The 23510-nt window shown below is 40.1% G+C and overlaps 2 protein-coding genes across 2 annotated transcripts in view; one reads left to right on the plus strand and one right to left on the minus strand.

The window, feature by feature from the left end:
• lzts1 (leucine zipper, putative tumor suppressor 1) overlaps nucleotides 1-23510 on the plus strand; it is a 57733-nt gene that overhangs the window by 4824 nt on the left and 29399 nt on the right. The gene's annotated exons all lie outside the window — the stretch shown is intronic.
• Nucleotides 5976-21845, minus strand: LOC147842808 (uncharacterized). The gene is made up of 3 exons (XM_087265273.1): nucleotides 21745-21845; nucleotides 9729-10613; nucleotides 5976-6537 (listed from the first exon to the last, which is right to left on the minus strand). The coding sequence occupies exon 2, from the start codon at nucleotides 10600-10602 to the stop codon at nucleotides 9736-9738; it is 867 nt and encodes a 288-aa protein (XP_087121399.1). The 5' UTR covers nucleotides 10603-10613; nucleotides 21745-21845; the 3' UTR covers nucleotides 5976-6537; nucleotides 9729-9735.

Raw genomic sequence — 23510 nt, forward strand, 5'->3', positions numbered from 1 at the left:
ATAATAACTACACACTATAAATCATTTATTAAGCATTGGCATCAAGTGAGTTCATTATCTGTTAAGCATTAACTCTACATTAATAAACGTTAGTAAGCAGTTTACAACTGCAGCTACAAATGCTCTATTATTGACTTATAAGCACCAATATATTGTGTTTAATAATTGTACTTTCATACTTTGTTAATGATTTTATTTTTCATTACTAAATTAAGTATCGCATTATTTACAAATTATTTGTATTTAAGAGTAGCTGAGAGTTTTAAGGAACATTCAGAATGAGTGAGTAAATGATTAATAAACTATTGAAATCAACCTTCATATACTGTATCTTATTAATCAGGCATACATTAATAAGTACTATATATGTTAATAAATGCTTTATTAACTCAACTTCATCTAGTTTTGTGACCTAATCTAAAGTAAGGACTATTTCTGCTTTATAAATCCCTTATAAATGACAAATAAAGGCTCAATTAAATTTTAAACAGGAAAAATGACGTTATTCATTCCTATTCATTTAAAGATACACACATGAAACTGTTTTATTTAAAAATAAATCTTTGCAACCTTACCTGAAATAAAATCACTGTTGAGTTTAAACATTGCATCTTACTATATTGTTATATTATTATAGTGTCGTTGATGTTTTATCCAGTTTTATGTTGTATTTTGACACTCCTATTATTCAGCAATGTTTAAACTTTACAGTAATTTTACTTTTTAAATAAGATTGCAAGGATTGATGTTCATTTGATTCTGAGCCTTTATTGGTCATTTATAAGGGATTTGTAAAGCAGAAATAGTCCTCACTTTAGATTAGGTCACAAAACTGCATGAAGTTGAGTTAATAAAGCATTTTTAACGTATTAGTTAACTATTAGTATATGCCTAAATAATAAGATATATAAATGTTGATTTCAATAGTTTATTAATCATTTACTAACTCATTCTGAATGATCCTAAAACCCCTCAACTACTCTTAAATACAACTGGTTTGTAAATGATGCAATTCTTAATTTATAGAAATTAAAAATAAATCATTAACAAAGAATGAAAGTACAATTATTAAGCACATTATAAATGTTTTTGTAAGACAAGAATAAAGCATTTGTAGCTACAGTCATAAACTGTTTATTAACGTTTATTAATGTAGAGTTAATGCTTAACAGATAATGAACTCACTAGATGCTAATGCTTAGTAAATGATTAATAGTGTGTAGTTATTATAAAGTGTTACCCATTTTTCTTGCTTTCCTTATTATTCCATTAGTCTGTTTTTTTTATTTATTTTTTTATTTTTTATGGTGATGTATAATTGCTGTATTGTCTGCTAGTGTTTTGGTGCATGTTCTAGTTAATATCAATTAATAACACCAAGATAATTTTCTTAACATATATACATGATGTACACTATATACTGTTATATTTTTATAAAAACTTCTATAAATGAAGTATATATATATAATTTTGGCTATTCAAAATGTAAAAAAAAAAAAAAAAAAAACAAGGCTATTCAAAATGTAAAATTAATGTAAACGTTAGACAAAAACTATTTAAATTCAAAATTTAATTGTTTATGAGAATTTTTGTTTAACTTGTAACACTGCAGATTTCTTCATGTAAACAACATAAACCATCAAGATCCTGGCTTGACAGTTTCTTTCTGTGTTTCTTTATTACAGAAATAAAAACACAGGCATGTTAATGCCATTTGAATTTTAAAACAATCATTGCCAATAAAGACAAAATTGATTTGCAAGTTGGATTCCAAGTGGACTGCAAATAAATCCCAACATACAGGCATTGCAAATATGGAAAATGGAAAATAATAATAACAATAAAGTACTGAATGCAAACAATTGCACTGTGAATTTTGTAAAGTTTTTGTAAAGTTGCATTGCTGTGAGTTGAGAACATTAATTATAAAGCAGAAACAATTTTGCTTAGTCCTTCTTTTCATTGAGCCAGTTGCTAAAACAGTCCAGTCTGGATGTATCTATTTTGTGTTACAATAAATATTGCAATTTAAAATACTGATTTATTTTAATAGTAGAACAACAGCGTACAGAACAGAACATCTTTTTACGAACCTGTAAAGTTTCCAACAGCATAGAAAAAAGAATAGAATAAAGTCCTCCTTTAGATATTTTTCACTTAAATGACAAATTTAGATTACAAAATGAAAACAGACTGAATTCTTTAATAACAGGAATAGGCTGTTTTTTCCAATCATGATTTTTTTTGGTCAAAAAAATAAATATATAATGCTACCTCAAATGTATTATTATTATTATTATTATTACTATTATTTATTATTATTATTATTATTATTATTATTATTATATCACAAAACATCTGTCAACATTTTTGTATAGAAATTATAAGTATGTCTTATGGTTATGACTTATTTCCATCTCACTCACGGTTAATGTGTGCATGGTGCGTGTGATGAAAGACAATGACAAACTGTCAATTCACCTTAAGGCTCATACTGTATGTTGACTTTTAGTAAAGTATAGACTACTATCACATATGTTTTGTTGTTTACGTATAATATTGCATTAATTTGTATACATGTTTTAGAAGCCATAAAATAAAGACCTTAGTTTGGTGCGGAGTTAAATATTATGCAAAAATCAAGACATTCTTTGTACTTGTTTGATTTATAGATTATGTAGGATTTATTATTTTTTTAAATGGATTGTTGTACACTGAATCATCAACAGCCTATTTGTTGAGTTTATGATGCGGATCTAGGACCGAAGCGATCAGCATCAGTGCTGGTTTGTGTTAACTCGTCTGTGTCTAACTGTGACAAGAAATAACCTTCTTTCTTTTTGCGTCTTTGACAAAATATGTCTAGTCATGAGTGGTTGCACATGTCACCGTCCCACGAGTTTACAAATATGTGTTCCAGTTGCACATTTACCATCCATTCACACGGGTCAACAGCATCAACGCTTCCCATTCACTTTGAATGGGTGATGTCAGGCGTTGCCGAACTGCATTGTGGATCAGTCGGCGCTGCTTCAGTGATATTGTTCTCTGCAGAAGTTAGAACTCTCAACTTTAAGTGCAAACGGAAGTGTCAGCCAATCAGATCGCTGTATACAACTACACCAGCTCAGACAGTAGCCGATTGCTGACTAATTTCATAAGCTGATGCTGCTATGACGATCGCGTCAGCCCCAACTTCAGACACACCCTCTGTCAAGAGATGACACGGAAGCGCTGTGTGAATCGGGCGTTAGGGGCACCACACCACCTTTTATGTTGACGAAAAAAAAAAGAGCGGTGCTCTTTTTATGTTCCTAGGAAATAACTAAATCAGCTGACCCGTATTGTGTGTGAGTGTTGCTGTCCATGTTGTTATAATAGTAATATTTAATAATATTGTGATATTCAAGATTTGTAAAGTCATACAGCTCTGGATAACTTGAAACAGCGACCACAAGTCTCTCCACCATCTTCAAAAGTTATCCGTAGTTGTCTTGACAACACAAACACTGCTGTCAACTCAATGCCTCTGTTTTCATTTGATCGAAGAATGAAAAAGATGCGACTGACGTAATGCTCCTTTACCGCTCGGCTGACTTTTATTTTAACTGCAAGCACATAGCACACAAGGCCAAAATGCAAGGCGCACAAACACTCGGGCTGTTAGTAAACCATTCAAATGGTGCGCCTCTCTAAAAAAATTATAAAATAGAATTTTTAAATCTTTTAACTGATACCATTAACCGGTTACAAATGCATCATTTCGGTTAAACATCCTCTAAATTTCGATGAACATCCTTAAATCTTATAATTTAATCATGATAATGATTGTTTTCCAAATCAAAGTCATGTATTGTGAGCAACATGCAGGGTGGAAAAAAACATTTGCGTCAATAAGTCAACTTCAACAGCAGATAAGTTGACCTTGTGAAAGGCCAGGGTTAGTTCAGATTGTGAAATATCTTTTGTGCAACTCCACAAAAATGTGATATTTATGACTGAACAATTCATGATATTTATGGCCCTTATTATATCAAGTGCACACAAACATTATAGACTTAATCCTGACCTTTTTTTTACTCTCTTTCTCAGTCCCTCACTCTCTCTCTTACATACACATATACACACAGTCTCTGCATGTGGGAGGAACAGTTGGTGTTCAACTTCACCCTGAACAGACAAGTTTATCATCCCGTCTGAACACAGAGTCAGTTATTTTCCATTTAAGTCCAAGACGTTTCACTCCCCGACCCTCATGCCAGACATCTTCAGCAAAAAGCTCTTGAAAACACCTGTTTCCCTCCCAAAAAAAAAAAAGATCAATAACTCAAGATGGCACCCAGGACAGTTTTGTGTCTAGTAAACAGACGGTTTATGATCTCATAAAAGACTCTGTTCCAGTTTGGCACCATTGAATATTGCAAACATTCAGAGGCATTAGAGCTGCCCTTTTATGTCTTTACAGTTAATCCTGCGAGGAGAGAACGAGAGACATGCTTTTTCCTGCCTGCAGAAATTACTCATGTATGCTTATGAAATGCTGTGTGGGTTGAGAGATATGCTCGGGTGTGGAATATTGGTGCTTTATGGGATGTCATGCAGTCACATTGTTTCAAGAGGAGAATTAAAAGGTGTTTTGGGATGTTAACGCCAATGCATGTTTTGTCACCAGCAGAGTTTTTAAAGGTGCCATTTTTACAAGATTAGGTCTCTTATGTCCGTAGAGCAGTGCTTTTCTATAAGTTTGTTATGGGGGCCAGTTCATAAAAAGCATAAGCGGAGAGATATGACTTGCAATATAAGTGATGACACAACAGCATATACGTTTTTCGACTGAACCAAATTTATTTTTGATGTCTTGGTCACACTATTTGGAGGGCTGGAACGAATTGCCCTAGAGTGTGTGTGTGTGAAGTTTCCGCTCAATATACCACTCAAATAGTGTTTAATAACTTAATTTGAAACTGACCCTTTTAGGCTTTGATCATAACTGTGCCATTTTTGCTTTAAATTTCAAATGAGATTATGCTATTTTCAAAAGAGGACAGAGCTTGGGCTGTGGTTCGATTTTTTTGTTGGTCAATTTTTTGACAGATACTGAGATTTCGATTCGATTTGTGATTTAATGATTTGATTTTTGTCGTAGCTTCTTACTGCTAAAATGCAGTGAGTGTTAGTTAAAAAAAGGAACTGAAACGATATTAAGTTAAACATTTATTGAAATTTGTTAACTTCAAATTTAAGTTAAACATATATTCTCAATTTTCTCTTGGAGCAAACAGTAAACACAAATAGAAATTACTTTTCTGTAAACATGTTGAACTCAAATTAGAGAGATAGTGTAACTTTTTATAAAAACTAAATAAATAATAATAAAGTAAATAATATACATTTTAATAATATAAAATAATTATAATAAAAATGTAGAACACTCAGCCAACTAACATGGCTAAATCAACTCTGAAATTGTACTTTGCTGCTGCTTGCTACAAGATTGAGTGTCACTGGCAATACTTTCAATTGACTTTTAAGCAAGACACTCCTCATACTTTTAGATGCTGGTTGCTGTTTTTCCTCATGCTATGGCAACATATCTTACAAATGACCTGTTTTTGTTCAGTGTCTGTGACTCTGAAACAAAAATATTCCCATATTACCGATGTCCTGTTTTTCTTTTATATTAATACGTCTATTAATGCTTCTGAAGCAGCAGAATTTGGTTGTGCAATTCTGATTGGGTAGCACGAAAGTGTGCTCACTCAATTGGCTATCACACACAAATGGCAGTGCATTTGCTCTGGGTGGGGAAATGAAATAATACTTATAATATATATTTCATATCGCAGCCTCTTGCGATTAGCTAATCGTAACGTTTCAAATCACAATTGCGATTCATTTTTGAATAATCCCACAGCCCTAGGCAGAGCTACAATTGCTTATAAATACAAGTAACGTTACATTTGTGAAAAACTGAAAATGTTCAATTCAGCTTTATTTGTATAGCGCTTTTACAATGTAGATTGTGTCAAAGCAGCTTCACATAAATGGTCATAGTAACTGGAACAGTGTGGTTCAGGTTTTAGTGTTTAAGTTCAGTTCAGTTTAGTTTAGCTCAGTTCAGTGTGATTTAATCATTACTGAGGGTTCAAACACTGAAGAGCCAATTCATCGATGCGTAGCTCTACCAATCCTGAACCATGCGAGGCAGTGGCGACAGCGGAGAGGGAAAAAAAACTTCACCTGATGGGAGTGAAGAAAAAAAACCTTGAGGGAACCAGACTCAGTTGGGCACGACCATTTTAATTTCTCCGCTGGCCAAAAGTCTTGTGCAGAGCTTCATTTGCCGTGGTTTAGGCAGGAAGATGGCCTCAGCGAAGACTCGTCTGTCCCTGGAACGTCGCTGGAATCAGACTCATGATCTCCACTCCCCACGACCATCAGCGCAGCAGCAGCTCAGGATATGGCCTGGTCCCGGATATGGAAACCTTGGGATCATCACGTCGCTGGTCTTGGATCCAATCAGTGACTCCGCATAATCTGAGGACCTCGGGATGAGTATCCCCAGGTGAAAATAGAGAATAAAGAGAATAATTAGCGTAGCTGCTGTTCATCGTGTATATAAGCAAGATGCAGAAGCCTGTGTGGAACCCGCTAGGTGATGCATTGAGTGTATGCTTTACTAAACAGATAGGTCTTTAATCTAGTTTTGAACTGGGAGAGTGTGTCTGAGCCTCGGACATTATCAGGAAGGCTATTCCAGAGTGTAGGAGCCATGAAAGAGAAGGCTCGACCTCCTTTACTTGATTTTGCTATTCTAGGTACTACCAGAAGCCCTGAATTTTGAGATCTTAAAGAGCGAGTTGGTTTGTAGCGAGACAGAAGGTTGGTTAGATAAACAGGAGCTAGATTATTTAGAGGTTTATAGGTGAGAAGTAATATTTTAAATTCAATACGAAACTTAACAGGCAGCCAGTGTAAGGAGGATAAAATTGGGGTTATATGATCATATTTTCTAGACCTGGTCAGAACTCTGGCTGCTGCATTTTGTACTAATTGAAGTTTGTTAATAGAGGATGCTGGGCAGCCAGCAAATAGAGCATTACAGTAATCCAGTCTCGAAGTCATAAAAGCATGGACTAGCTTTTCTGCATCTGAGATGGATAGCATATTTCGTAATTTAGCGATATTTCTCAGATGAAAGAAGGCAGTTTTTGTGACATGGGATATATGGTTTTTAAAAGTTAGATTGCTGTCTAATATGACACCCAGATCTTTTATAGTAAAGCTAAAACTAACTTTGTATCCCTCTAATTGTAAATTGAGTTGCGAGATCAGCTGTGTGCGAGATTTAGGCCCAATAAGTAATAATTCTGTTTTGTCTGAGTTTAAGAGAAGAAAATTGTTGGTCATCCAGTCTTTGATGTCTTTGATACACTCAGTTAGTTTAGAAAGTTCAGACGTCTCGTCAGGTTTAGTTGAAATATATAATTGAGTATCATCTGCATAGCAGTGAAAGCTGATCCCATGTCTTCTAATAATGTCTCCCAGAGGTAGCATGTAAATTGTAAATAGTAAAGGGCCTAAAACTGATTCTTGAAGCACCCCATACTTTACTGGGCTGACTTGTGAAGGCTCTCCATTAATATTCACAAACTGGTAGCGGTCAGTTAAGTATGACTTAAACCATTGTAGAGCCTGTCCCTGGACACCTGTAGACTTTAAGTGATTTATGAGGATATTGTGGTCAATGGTAATAAATGCCGCACTAAGATCGAGTAAAACTAATAGCGAGACGCACCCTTGGTCAGCAGCTAAGAGTAAATCATTGGTTATTTTCACTAAGGCGGTTTTTGTACTGTGGTGAGCCCTGAAACCTGACTGAAACACTTCAAAAATATTGTTCGTCTGCAGAAAAGAGCATAATTGAGTGGAAACAACTTTTTCTAGTATTTTAGACATAAATGGAAGATTTGAAATAGGCCTATAGTTAGCTAAGTTGTTGGTGTCAAGTTGCGGTTTCTTAATAATAGGCTTAATAACAGCTAGCTTGTAAGAGTTTGGAACATGGCCTATAGATAAAGAAGAGTTGATAATGTTAAGAAGAGGTTCTCCTATAGCAGGTAGCAGCTCTTTCAGTAATTTTGTTGGAATTGAGTCCAGTATACACGTAGCTGGTTTAGAGCTATTTATAATTTTCACTAACTCTTCATGTTCTATGATTTTGAAGCAGTGTAGGTTATTATTGTGATTCAATGAAATATTTACAGGATTTGGAGTATAAGCCGGTGCAGAAAGTTTGGCATCTCCTATTTTCTGTCTAAAGCCTTCTATTTTATTACTGAAAAAATTCATGAAGTCATCACTACTAATTTGCGGTGGAGTAGTTTGTTCCAAGGATGACCGATTATTTGCTAATTTAGAGATGGTGTTAAATAAAAATCTAGGATTGTTATGATTATTTTCTATCAGTTTGCGCAGGTGCTCGGTCCTGGCAGATTTTAGAGCCCTCCTATAGCTGGACATACTGTCTTTGTACGCAATTCTAAAGACCTCTAAATTAGTTTTTTTCCATTTACGTTCCAGGGCACGGGTTGCTGTTTTGAGCGCACGAGTATGACTATTATACCATGGTATAGTTTTAATCTCTCTGGCCTTTTTTAATTTGATGGGTGCCACAGTATTTAGTGTGCTAGTAAAGATGGCATCCATACTGCTGGTTACTACATCAAGATCATTTGAGTTTGCGGGTGCATTACGAAATAGAGAGAGATCAGGTAAGTTATTTATAAATTCATCTTTAGTTGACTGAACAATAGTTCTACTAGGGCGGAGTATTGGAGCGGGTTTGCTGATTTCAGGTAAACACAGCTTATATAGTAAGAGGTAGTGATCTGTAATATCATCACTTTGTGGTATAATGTCTACGTCAATAACCTCGATTCCATAAGATAGAATTAGATCTAATGTATGCTTTAAGCGATGGGTTGGACCCACAACGTTTTGCTTTATCCCAAGTGAGTGTATTAAATCCATAAACACGAGCCCTAATGTATCATTAGCGTCATCTATGTGGATGTTAAAGTCACCTACAATTAGCATTTTATCAGTTTTGACTAGTAAGTCAGAAATAAAATTAGAAAATTCTTTTAGAAATTTGACATAGGGTCCTGGGGGTCTATATATGGTGATTAAAGCGAGAGATAACATAGGTTTTTGCATAGTATCTGGAAGCTGAACATTAAGCGATAATACTTCAAAGGAGCTAAACATAAGTCCGTTTCTCTGTTTAATATTAAGGAAATCACTAAAGATTGATGCAACTCCACCACCACGACCAGTTTGACGAGCCTCATGTTTATATAAGAATCCTGAAGGAGTTGCTTCATTTAAGCTAATATAGTCATTTTGTTTCAGCCAGGTTTCAGTGAGACAGGGTGCATTAAGATTGTTTTCTGTTATTATTTCATTAATGATAAGTGCTTTAGGTGCAAGTGACCTGATGTTTAGGAGACCAAGTTTTACGAAATTTGTATTTTCACTTTCAACTGGTTTTTCTGGTTTGATTCTTACTAGATTTTTTCTGGAGCACACAGTACGTTTATTTCTTAATCTATAATTATGAGGAACAGACACAGTCTCTATAGGATTTGCCAGATATGCGTTACTGATGTTTAAGTGGGGTGAACAAGAGTCTAGGTGGCTATAATGGGAATTTTGTGAATTTTTACCTGCTAGTCAGATGGTGCGAAGTAATCTGGAGATGTTGTCCGACAGGAGTTCAGCTCCGGCTCGACTGGGGTGCAGGCCGTCAGGACGGAAGAGCCTAGGACGCTCCCAGAAAAGATTCCAGTTATTAGCAAAGAGCAATTTCTGTTCTTTACACCATGTTATTAGCCATTCATTCAGAGCTAAAAGTCTACTGAACCTTTCATTTCCTCGGCGGTAGGTAGGAAGCGGCCCAGAAACGAGGATCTGCGTGGCGGGCGAGGTGCGTCGAACCGTCTCGATCAGGCTCCTGAAGTCCTTCTTCAGGATCTCCGACTGCTGGAGCCCGGTGTCGTTTGTCCCCACATGGAGGACAACGGCACCAGGGCTCTCGGCAGCGCCCAGGATGGTTGGAATCTGTGTAGAAATATTTCTCACACGGGCACCAGGAAAGCAGAAAGTACGTACTTTATTACCTTTTGAGGAAGCGGCACGGACGTGACGAACGATCGAGTCACCGATGATGGCCACATCGGGACCCGACTCGCGGAGAGGGGAGAAGCGGTTCTCCGTGGAGATCTCGAACACGGGAGGAGACGTTCTGCCCCGAAATCTGGGAAGCACCTTGCGCAGCTGCACCCAGGCGCCGTGGTAGCCGGGTGTCGGCGTGAACGACGCCTGGCTGAGCCGCGCCCCGGGTGCGCTGGGCCTGGACAGAGAAGGACGCGGGGTTGAGGTAGAGGGAATGATGTGGTTGTAATTTCCACGTACCTTAGGTGATGAGACGGCCTTAGCATTAGGTACAACAAGCAGTTGTTCCCGTAGCCGCGACCGTCTCACCATAAGCGACTGAATCTGGGACTCCACTTCTTCCAGCTCCAGCTCCAACGCCTCCATCGATGCTTCTCCTGCACACAAGGACAGAGACGGAAGCGACATTTTACGGGGTAAAGAGCAAAGCCAGTAAGTCAAAAGTGTATGGTAAAAGAGGTCGGTAGCTTTAGCTGACCAGCGGCGCTAGCAGGCTAAAGCTACAAACAACAGGCGGATGCTCGAGGGACAGACCGTTTTTAAAGCAGTTTTGTTTGTATAAATGTATTAAGGGTTTGGTCACCCTAAGTAGGAGAGACAAATACTTAGCAAATGAGGAAGAATTTTATGATTAAGATTTAAATTGCAAGTAAATAGCAAGTCCAAACTTCAAGCACACGCAGTATGTGACCAAACGGAGACAGTGACGCCAGTGACGTCACTCGAGCATGCGCCTCACCTTTTAATTGATTTTAATTTTTTTTTGATAAAATGTCAAAAAAAAGGGTAGCTCAGAAGGAGGAAGTCTATGAAGACTGCAATTTGTGCAACCTAAAACTCCACATTTATAAGCCTCTTAGTTGCTGACTTTATCTTCAGTAGATTTGGTGTGAAAACTCTAATGGTGGACAGCTGCATCTCACTCAGGGCTGTTTATGCTAATGAGGAAGAGATCACCATTATTGGACTAGACTATGGTTTACAAAGGGAAAATGTCAATCAAAGTTTTTCTGCAAACTGTTTTTATTAAGTGTGATTATAAAAAGTAAATTAATTATTGGCTATATTCCCACACTGTTGCCAGACAAGCGTGTTTAAACCCCTTATAAAACTGATTTTTGCATAATAGGTGCATCTAGTGGTGGACAATCGGTTCATTTTATTTATTAGAGAAAGTGGCAATTTTTAAGGTTGTTTGTTCCTCTGTCTGGGATTGCATGATGTTGGTGTGTGATGTAGCACATTATAGTCCTATTTTGTGACATGTCTGTGATATTCAGGAGACTGCATGTTTTTATCTTATGCGAAGATGTTCTGCTTAATAATTCATGACAGCATGTATTACTCTCCTAAAAGACACTTCAGTCTTCAGTGAGATTGCAAGCAGGAAGGAATTAGCATGCTCATGGATCAAAAGTAGGCGTTTCTAAAGTTTCTAAAATTGCTTAAACTTTCAATAGACCCCAGGTTTTGACACAAATGGGATTGAGCTTTCTTTACACTAGCATATTTTTATTTTAAAATTGTGTTTTAGAATGAATATGCTCCTCAATTATACTGGCATTTTTACTGTATTTCAGAAAGACGATCTCCATCCACACTGTACAGCCTAAACGTACGATACATAATTACTCACACACATACACACACAGACAATGGCCATGCGCATATCTTGCTGTTACCAATACTTGTTTTCCATTTGTAATGGTCAAATAAGTGGGGCTTGACAAATCAGAAAATTATACACAATCCAGAAGATTTGTCAGAGAGCAAATGTGAATAGCTGCAAGTTCAGTTTTCAAAAGTGTTTTGGTCAGTCCACACTGTAATGCACGGGTTCTCAACCTTTTTCATTTCCCGTGTTCGAGGCCCACCTCTTTCTGTCCTTTATAAAATACTCACAGAACATTAATTTTGATAACTATGTGGATATTTTAACGTGTTCACACAAAGAGAGCACACATACAGTTTGTGAATCAACAGACTCTGAGATTGAGTGTGATTCTGAAACAGTTGCAGACCTGAGGCACTCGAGAGCTTGTTAATACATCTATAATTATCCCTTTACATTTGCGTGACAGTTTGCTTTATACAACTGAAAATGTAGTCCTAGTTGTCGTGCAGCTGTTGGAAGTTTAAGCTACAGTTATGTCTGTATTTAACTGTTTTTGCACCAAGTCCGAAGTGATCAATCTCAGAAAAGGGCAAATGCCATTACTTCGATCATTTTAATATGACATATTTAATAATGGAATCAAATAATTAAAGCATAATTATCAAGTTAACTTTAAGCTTGACGCCAACCTGAAGGATCCCTAAGGCCCACTTGTGAGAATCCAGGCTGTGACGGAACACCCGCATTTCCAGTCTAAAACAGGCCTTTAGCATTTCCAAAATGTTCCATTTTCATGGGCCAAAAATTCTGGAGTAGGGTAAATGCTAGATGTAGCTGTAACAAAACTTAAGTGTATTAAAAGCAAAAATGCACTAGTGTAAATGCCACCTGTGAATGGTAGTGTAATCAGAATTTAACATTTCTTTATATTGCTAATCAAAAATAAATTTAATATTGGGTGCATTTGGTTTGGTTTGCTTGCCTGCTTCGAACCCAAATTTTTAATGATATACTGTATTAAGAATTGCCATGAGTTTTAGAATATATTAACACTGCAGGCAAATGAGGCCTAAATTAGATTTACATATATATATATATATATATATATATATTTATTTATTTATTTATTTATTTATTATTATTATTATTATTTTTTTTTTTTTTTGCTTTAATACACCTTTTTTAAGAAGGGGCGACGGTTCATCTTCCAGCAGGGAAGCAGAGTTTGAGAGGTACTGCAAAGAGAAAACGGGCAAAAATTTCCAAAGGCAGGTGAGCCAAGCTTGTGGCATCATATTCAAAAAGATTTGAGGCTGTAATTGCTGCCAAAGGTGCATCAACAAAGTATTGAGCAAAGGCCATGAATACTTATGTACATGTGATTTTTCAGTTATTTATTTTTAATAAATTTGCAACAATTTGAAAAAAATCTTCTCCACATTGTCATTATGGGGTATTATGGTGTGTAGAAAAAGTGAAGCTGTGTGAATACTTTCCGGATGCACTGTATATGCCACTTTTCATAAATTAAATCAGATTCAAATCTATGTAGAAATGTGACTTTTACATGAATTTGACACTCAAACGGTTGGCAAAATTACAGTTTCACTTTAGTGAGTTTTGACTGGATAAAGTTTATGTTGTTTATGACAAATTCATATTAATTAATTAACAGTAGGCTATCAGACTGTGCAAACAATACAATTTTTAAGCACCGTAGTTTCCAGTCCATTAAAGAACCACCAGACTTGTATCCTTGTGTTCTTGAGAGTATGTTTAGAGTCAAACTTGGCAATTCTGAACCTCCAAAGACACAAGTCCAAACTTTGCATATTGGTATTGGAAAATGGCCTCCGGATGAGTCTTCTTGTGTCTTCGCATGTCTGTGTTTGGCGTATCTTGATTATTGTTCAGTCTGATATTTAAATGACATCTGAGATCTTACGGTGTGACATAAGAATTATTTGCATGGAGTTTTACAAGCTACAGTTGTACAGGATTATTAAAAATCGTCCAGTGTGAGTTGGCCTTAGGACAGATTTTACTATAATCATAGGTTAAAATCTGTGGTCTTTGATCATTGATTTGACATGTTCATTAATAGTCATTGCAATCAAATTTACCCTCCAATGAAATTTTGGCATTGTCAAAAGATTTCAGACACTGTCTTGCAGGTTGGCTTCTCTTACAACAAGTTTCAAACCAAAAAACAATCAATCAATTACATCTTCCAACATGGTAAATCTCTCAGATCGATCAATGCGATCCGCTGCCTGTTCTGCTCACTCTATGTTGTGTGGGTTAACAACTGAATCTAAAGAGCACAACTATTGTATTTCGCTGTCTCTATCTATAAAGGCATATTCAAAGATGAGAGCATATCTGTTAATATTTCATGGAAATGACAGGGAGCATACATTTTCCAGATATGCTGGACTCTAAAACTTCTTTTGGAAGAATTCCAGAAGCTTCTAAGCTTTCAGGGAATCTTTGACGCTAGCAGGAGCCAGACAACAGAGATCAATCAGAGACAAGAGTCTTGATGCTTCATGACATTCGATCACTTTATTTCCAAAGGGAATGAGAGGCTAGGAATGCAGAAATATGATATTAGAAAAAATAATGGCTGCCTTAGCATTCTTTAGATCAAATAAAGCTACTTTCCTCATCATCTTTCTTTAGTCTTATAATTATAAGTATACTTTACTTATGCCAGGGTAAAATCTGCAAAAAAAAAAAAAAAAAAAAGGTCAAAACAGAAGAGATTAGTTATCAGCTGTCGTTTGAATGAAACCAGTGAATCAGCAGGTTTATGGGACTGGAAAGATCATTCCACCAGTGAGGAACAGTGACAGAAAAGGTTCTAGAAAGTGATTTTTAAACCTTTCTTTGATGCTACTATGACATCGGCTCACTTTCCGACTTGGAACGATTGGGGTGGGTTCCTTTTACAAGCTTTAAGAGGTGACCAGTGCAGAAAGTTAAAGAGAGTACAGTATGCCATGAGCTTTCTCGGGAAGGTGGGAGACCAGCTAAAAAAAAAAAAAAAAAAACATTGCATTAGTTCAGCCTAAATGACAAGAGCTTGGACTAGAAGTCAAGCAGCACGATTAGTCAGGAAGAGTCTAATCTTTTTGATGCTGAAAAGTTGTGTCTGCAATGTGCTCTTTGAAGGACTGCTGATTAGGGCTGCCTATTGGAAAAATCTAACAAATCACAATATGTTGTTATTTTTGCAGTTTATATTGCGATATGAATATAATTTTACCAGATTACTTGTATAATTCTAGTTGGAAAAAATTGCATCTGCATAAAATCAATTTGAAAATCTATAAATACAATAAAGAATACAATACAATTAAAATATCATGTTCCGAGTCTAACAGCATTCAAGTACACTAAATAAATAATAAAAATAAAAATAAATACAATTATACAAACTTAACTTTACAGCTTACCACCTGTTTGAGAAAAGTAGTAATAAATAAAATGAAGTAACAAAGAAAATGATCCTATACTAGAAAGCACTGGATGAGGTTAGAAATTAATTCACATAGTTAAATGTTTTTTTTTTTTTTTTTTTTTGTCTTTTTTATATTACCAGTTAGTTTTAAGTTTATAAATATTAACCACATATTAACTTTGGTTTGCCTTAAATACATAAACTAAAATAAATATTAAATTAAAATAAACTGTGTCCATAAAACAACTGCAGCTGAACTAAAGCTATACTGTACACTGTAAAAACGTAGAAATATATAAATACATATATTTAAAGTGTCTTTAATTGACTGCTTTTTTCCCCCTTCAATTATTCATTTTCAAATTATTACTTGAATAGTTATAATTGTGATTATTATGATTACTATTATAACTATTATTATTACAAAAATTAAATATAGTCTGGGTTGTTGTTTATTAGTCCAGCCACCATATTCTTAATGTTGAATTCCAATATTCTGAATGTTATTGTGATTTGGAGTAACCCTTCAGTTTTTCTTAGGTAGCCACATCTTCCTCAATAACCCAAGCAAGAATATTGGTTTAACTTATTCTTTCTTTCCCATCATTTCATTGATCCTTATTTTTACAGTGTAAACAGAGTGAAAGAGAACTCAAATCTAGTATGCAGTAAACTCCAATTATTTATGATGGTCTGAGTTATCTAAACAGATAATAATAATATCCAAGTCAGAGATATCAAAGACTAAAAGCACTTTCTAAGAGGCAATGGTAGTGATTTATTCCTCCTCTGCCCAATTATATCTAAAACCTAACTTTGAAAGGAAGGCGTATCACTTAAGTGCTTGATGCGGTCGGCATGCATAAGTGACTGTTAGAGAGGCTCTGAGTGATGCTAGAGGAGGAAATGTCCTTCCTTTTCAATTATTCACTCCATTGCCATAATGCATCTCCCATCACATCCTTATTTCAAGAGTGCATTTATTCTCCACTGCTCCAGATGTGCCTGAAAGCTGGACCTTGACAATGTGACCAATGGGATGCTAGTGTGTGTGTGTATACGCGCTATGGAGTAAATTTAAAAAGTAATATGATTGCTATTTTTTTCTTTAGTCTGACATACTTTGTGTACAATTCAATTACTTCTGTCAGATCTCAGTTCATGTGGCATAATATAAGTGCACTGCGAGGTGAATATTAAAAGCCAGAATCTGAAAACATCAATAATGGCTTTATTAACTGCTGTCATGCCTACTTGTGTTGGATATTAAATGAATAATATTAGCATATTGGTATAAAATAATAGTATAGTACTAATACTAATTGAATCGGGCATTTAAACAAATCAATTGAATTACTGATTCAGAAAATAACTCATTAAAACAGACTTGTCACTACCTACTTTCGGTTTTAGTGTTAAACATACTAGTCTATTATATCTTTGCATCTCTACCTCAGAAACCAATCAAATCAGAAACACAGAGAACCAAATAATGCAGAGATTCAGCCTCTCTACTTTGAAACACTAAACAATACAAACAAAAACTCAGAATCAAAAAGGCACAATACACCTCAAAAAAAAAAAAAAAAAACTGACAACAATAGAGAACTCCATTAACTCAAATCAATTCTTGGACAACTGGAAAAACTTGATCAAAAATGATCACGAAGAACGTTTGAGGTTACAGAAGTAACCCTTCGTTCCCGAGAATGGGGAACGGAAGTGCTATACAGTGGATTTGATCTTTGGGAAAATCCACAAATGGAAGGTTTCGGTTCAGAAGCCGCTTGTCTGAAAGAGTATTGAACGGGCCAATGAATAAATGGATTGGCAGCCCTACCGCGTTATGATAAGCGGAGATGGCAGCCATGTAAACCTTGAGAGTGGAGGGCAACAGCCTGCTGTACAACTTCTCTTGGAGGAAAGAGCACAATACTGATCTGGCAATTTTGTGGGTCTTCTCTGCGAGAGACGCACCACTCCAGACTCCACTTCAGGGCGTAGGCGCGCCTCGTGGCGGGGGCTCTAGCCTGAGTGATGGTATTAACCACCGCACTCGGTAGGTTACCTAAGTCTTCCTCACGTCTAGGGACCACACGTGGAGGTTCCAAAGATCTGGGCGAGGGTGCCAGATGGTGCCCTGTCCCTGAGAAAGTAGGTCCTCTCTCAAAGGGATCTGCCAGGGGAGGGCCGTCGCGAGGAGGGAGAGCTTTGATATCCAGGTCCGGTTGGGCCAGAGGGGCGCAACTAGCAGAACCTGTTCCTTGTCCTCTCTGACCTTGCACAGAAACTGCGCGAGCAGTTTTGGGGGAAACGCATATTTGCGCATGCCCCGAGGCCAACTGTGGGCCAGTGCATCCGTGCAGAGGGAAAAAAACAACTGGCAATGAGCGTTCTTGGGGAAGCAAAAGATCGATCTGGGCCTCCCCGAATCGCGCCCATATCAGCTGGACAGACTTGGGGTGGAGTCTCCATTCTCCAGGGCATAACAGCTGCCGTGAGAGCGCATCAGCTGCACGGTTTAGCGTGTTTGGAACGTGAATGGCGCGCAGCAATTTCAGCCGCTGGTGACTCCAGAGGAGCAGACGGCGGGCGAGCTGAGACATGCGGCGAGAGCGCATACCCCCCATGCGGTTGATATATGCCGCCGCCGCCGCCGTACTGTCCGTTCTGACCAGCACGTGTTGCAGCTCCAGCACCGGTAAAAAGTGGTGGAGAGCGAGAAACACTGCCAACAGCTCTAGGCGATAGATATGCCAATGCAACTGGACACCCTTTCACAGGCCCGCAGCTGCAAGCCCGTGACACACGGCCCCCCAACCCGTGTTGGAAGCATCTGTTGAACAACAACATGGCTGGACGCCTGTCCTAGAGGCACACAGGCCTGTAGGAACGAGGGGTCGTTCGGTGACACAGCGCAGTAACAGAGACTTGGTGTGTGCCTGCGTGCCATGCGCGTCTTGGGACCCGATCGTGAAGCCAGGGCTGGAGTGGTCTCATATGGAGCAATCCGAGCGGCGTGATGCCGGCTGCGGATGCCATATGCCTCAGGAGCCTCTGAAAGAACTTCAGTGGGACCACTAGTTTGCTGTCGAGCTCTCTCAGACAGCCCAGCAACAGGCGAGCGCGTTCCTCGGAGAGGTGGGCTACCATGGTGACCGAGTCCAGCTCCATCCCGAGGAAAGAGATCCTCCGCGAGATGCGGAAGCACCTTGTCCCTGTGCATAATCAATTGCCCCCGCGAGTGGGCTAAAATCAGCCAGTCGTTAAGATAATTGAGTATGCCAATGCCCGCGAGCCGAAGGGGCACTGAGGCACTCTCCGCGAGTTTGGTGAAGACCCGCGGAGACAGGAAGAGCCTGAAGGGGAGGACCTTGTATTGCCACGCTCGACCTTCGAATGCAAACCGCAGAAAATGGCGGTGGCGTGGAATAATGGAGACATAGAAATATGCGTCCTTCAGGTCTATGGCTGCAAACCAATCCCGAGGACGAACGCATTGGAGAATGCACCTCTGCGTGAGTATTCTGAACGGCAGCCTGTGCAGACAGCGGTTCAAAACGCGCAGAAGGATTGGTCGTGACCCACCGCTCTTTCTGGGTACGATCAAGTATGGGCTGAAAAACCCACTCTCCATCTCGGCTGGAGGAACTGGCTCGATTGCACCCTTCGCCAGGAGGGCAGCAATCTCCTCTCGCAAGACAGGGGCGGACAGGGGGTTGACCCTGGTGAAATACACGGCCGTGAACTTGGGGGGCCGCGAACTGAATCGCGTAACCTGTGGCTGGGGCTGGCCCGTGCTAATCAGGCAGGCAGAGCCCTCACTAATGGAGTCATCGCTACAAACGCTGACGTACCAGCGGTGGGGCAGCGCGGAGTGGGTGTGCTGATCCGGGAAGCGCGAGGGTCCCGCGGAAGAGCTGGAGGAGAGTGATTCCCTCTGGCTCTGCACCCTGACTCCGGAGAGGGGGCTAGAGGGCTGAGGGAAGGGAGACCGTCCCTCCAGTGCTCGTGAGCCACTGGCGAAGCACGTAGAACCTGCGAGCCGGAAGGCACCGTGTCCCGGACTGGCAAGGTTTGTGCTGTCACATCCGGGGAAGGGAAAGAGTGCTCTTTCAATGATGTTTTCATGGCAGTAAAAAGTACCGTTGGAAATGGGGCCCCGCCCTCCAGCGGGGAAAGAGCAAGTTCCCTCTTCTCCAGATGGCCTGTCCCAGGGACGCTTCGCGGTCCGTTGCCGGACTTAGCGGCGTTCTGGGCAGGGGGGGCTGCCTGCTTCCGAGGTGCTTGATGCGCTCGCTTCGCCAGAGGCGTGTGCGGGGGTGGGGCAGCTCTCGTAAGCGGACGCCTTCGGCGAGTAGCAGGTATGAATGGCACGGCGTGCGGAGCGGGCTACGGACCGCCGATAAGACATCACCCATCAACTGCTCTCTCACCGCCTTGAATTCCTGGGTGAATTCACAGGTGGTGTCGCCGAACATGGCTTGGGATATGGGAAAGTCAAGAAAGCGGACTTTGTCGACTTCGCGCATATGAGCCTGGGGTGGCGCTCCTGGATCACTAATGTGCACATCGTCCTCCCCAACGCACACGTAGCGGACTCAGTAGTCCGAAGAGCTAAGTCAGCGGTGGTGCGAAGCTCGTAAGCCTGGGTTGGACCCACCCTCGTGCAGCTCGGCCAGTGCCTGCGCTTGGTAGCACTGGTAGGTGGCTATCGCAAGCAAGGCGGAAGCAGCCTGGCCCGCATCCTTGTAAGCTCTAGCTCCGAGGGAGGCAGATAACTTACAGGCTTTGGATAGGAGACGAGGCGAACCCCGTCAAGAAGAGGCGCCGTGCGGATTGACAGCCATCGTGCACTCAACCTGAGGAATCGCCACATACCCCCTGGCTGTTCCACCGTCAAGAGTGTTGAGGGTGGAGGGACACGCAGCACGAGCAGAAAAAAGTGCCCTTCAAGACCGCGTGAGCCTACTGTGCACCTCCGGGAAGAAGGGAACGCCCCTCAAGTCGGTCCAGCCGTGGAGCTGGGGGATAAACCATTTCCAACCCACGGCCGAAGCAGCCCGGGAAAGCACTGCTAACATGTCCGTTTCAGGATCCGTTGTGACAGCGCTCACCTGCCCGGAGGGGGCGAGCGGGTCTGGATCATCATCGGACAATGAAAGCCTACCCTCCGATGCCGCGGTGGACGTCTGGTCCCCAGTGTCATCGGGCGTAAGGGCTACCATCTGTTAGACGGATCGCTTCCCCCGCCCGAAGCTTGGATGAAGCGCTTAGAGGAGCGGGAGGTCCGCGGGCCCGTGGGCGACAGATTATCTCTCGCTGAAACCCTCAGATCTGCCCGAGTGCCCGCTGCAGAGCAGGGGACAACAGGGGTGGTTTGCCCTTTTGCAAAGGCTAGCCGCGATCTTTACTGCACAACAGTCATGGCATCGCAATGACGACATGAACTGACCCCCCAGGCATGCAACACAGTGCCCGTGCCCATAATCCGAGGACAGGAAACCACCGCATCCAGAAACGCACAGTCAGAGCGCCGTCCTGAAAAATCCACTGAATAGCATTGAAGTTCCCCAACCGAAGGGGTACTACCGATCCAAAATTCAGAAATATGGGAAACCCGTTTCCAAACTCTATTTAATAAAGTACAAACAGACACAAACTGTAGATAAATTTGACCCCAATAATTACAGAGGTATCTGTGTGGGCAGTAACCTGGGAAAGGTATTCTGTAGTTTAATAAATGCCAGACTACTGGACTTCATGACGACACATAATCACTTAAGCAGAAGTCAAACTGGATTTTTACCAAAATACCACACATCTGACCACATTTATACACTGCATTCGCTAATTGAAAAGCACACTGTCCAAAATAAAGGTAAAATATATGCATACTTCTTTGACTTTAAAAAAGCATTCGACTTAATTTGGCACCAAGAGTTACTTTATGAGCTGATGGAAAGTGGTTTAGGTGGTAAAACCTACGACCTTATTAAATCAATGTACACCGAAAGCAAATGTGGCATCAAACTTAGCAAAAAAAAAACAAAATATCTTTCCCAGGAGCGTGGAGTGAGACAAGGCTGCTGCCTGAGCCCAAAACTATTCAACATCTACATAAACGAGCTGGCGCTCAGCCTGGAGCGATCCACCATTACGGGTCTCGATCTCCACGACTCTCGGATCAAATGCCTCCTGTACGCAGATGTCCTGCTGCTGCTATCTCAAACCGAACATGACCTTCAGCAGAGCCTGCAGCTGCTGGACCAGTACTGCCAGACCTGGGCCCTGACGTCAACCTAAACAAAAGCTAAATTATCACCTTCCAAAAACGAGCCAGACCCCAGGGAACACAACACACATTCACACTATGCACCAATCGGATAACACACACATCACAGTTAAATTTTTTTGGCCTTAACATTACCTCCACTGGAAACTTTAATCCTGCAGTGAATGAGCTGAGAGATAAAGCCTGCAGAGCCTTCTACGCCATAAAACGCCAATGTCCCATAGACATCTCTGTTCAGATCTGGCTAAAGATTCTAGAGTCAGTCATCGAGCCCATCGCCATCTATGGCAGTGAAGTGTGGGGTCCACTGACAAACCCTGAACAAGATCTGGCCAAATGGGACATAACCCAATAGGAACCCTGCACACAGAGCTGTGTAAGAACATTCTACACGTCCACCGACACACAGCAAACAATGCATGCAGGGCATAATTAAGCAAATTACAAAAATACAGAAAAGAGCTGTCAAATTCTGGAAGCACTTAAAACTCAGCGACCCTGACTCATACCACTATAAAGCCCTGCTGGACAGAGAGCTGAGTAGAAGAGCAGACCCACTCTCCAAGCTGGCCCAGAGCTTCAGGGTCTCTGAGACATCTCCTGAGAAGCTGAACACACTCCTGCCACTGACTCACATCACACACCAGATCAAGAACAGCTACACACACCACTGGGAAACTCAAAGGCAACTGCAAAGCAAAATGCAGTGTTATCTGGCCCTGAAGAGACAATATACTCTGGCAGACTATCTTCACACAGTGACAGATAAAGGTCTGAGTAACACCCTGAGCAGATACAGACTCAGCGGACTAGCTGACCATAGAGATGGGCCGGCACAGACAAACATGGCTGCCGGTGGAGGAGCAGTGCCCACACTACACTCAGCAGCTGATTGAGACGGAGTTGCATTTCCTCACTGAGTGCACAAAATACTCCGCGATCTGGGAGAAATTCTACCCTAAACTCACACACATACACAAAAACTTTGAGTCCCTGTCGAACAGTGAGAAACTGCCCATCTTACTGTGGGAGTGTGTGTGCTACTGTGTGTTAGCAGGTCAGATGTGCACTCCTGCCACCGTCTGAGGAACCCACAATACTGGAACTCTTTATTTGTGGACTTACTTTTGACAAAACTGTCATTATCTTTATCCTGTTTAATATATTACCATTCATCTGTTTTTATTTTTATTAATCTTTTTATCTTTATTAACCTATTTTTATTTTATTAATCTATTTTTATTTTCTTTTCTTTATTTCTGTATTATATTTTATATTTTTTGCCCTTTTTTGCACTGTCTTGTTTGTACGCAGCGACGCTGCACTGCTTTGGCAATACGAATGTACAGTTATTTGTCATGCCAATAAAGCACCTAAAATGTAAAATGTAAAATGTGAGAGAAAGACAATCATACTGGTAAACAGTACAGATACAAAAAAGAAACTGCATAATGGTCCAAAACAACAACCATCAGTGTGTAAAACTGACCAAGAACAACAATTCATTTTTTTGTTATAACCTTTTTCCGATTACACATAAATTGCTAGCTAATGAGTGAAAATGAACAGGGGCACATTATTCCATGTGTAAAAAGCTCTGGACACTGTGACAGGCTCAGCTCCAGATTGTCATTGTGTCCAGAACTGTTTTTATTCTTGATTAGGAATGATAAGATCACATCCGCTGGTAGACACCGAGAAATACAAGGCTAATTTCCCCCATGGAACCTGAGCAGCTGCACACACACCAATTATACCACCAATTAAACCTCCCCGAATGAATGATGGATGAATCTATATATAGCGGGCCACACACTCGAAGATTGTAAGGCTGATTCCAGGCACAAATTTCAGGACCAAGAGTAATCTCACTTCCCTCCACCTCTTCACTGTGTTTCATG

This window comes from Danio rerio, chromosome 8, assembly GCF_052040795.2.
Source record: "Danio rerio strain M-AB ecotype USA chromosome 8, GRCz13ab, whole genome shotgun sequence".
NCBI lineage: Eukaryota > Metazoa > Chordata > Actinopteri > Cypriniformes > Danionidae > Danio > Danio rerio.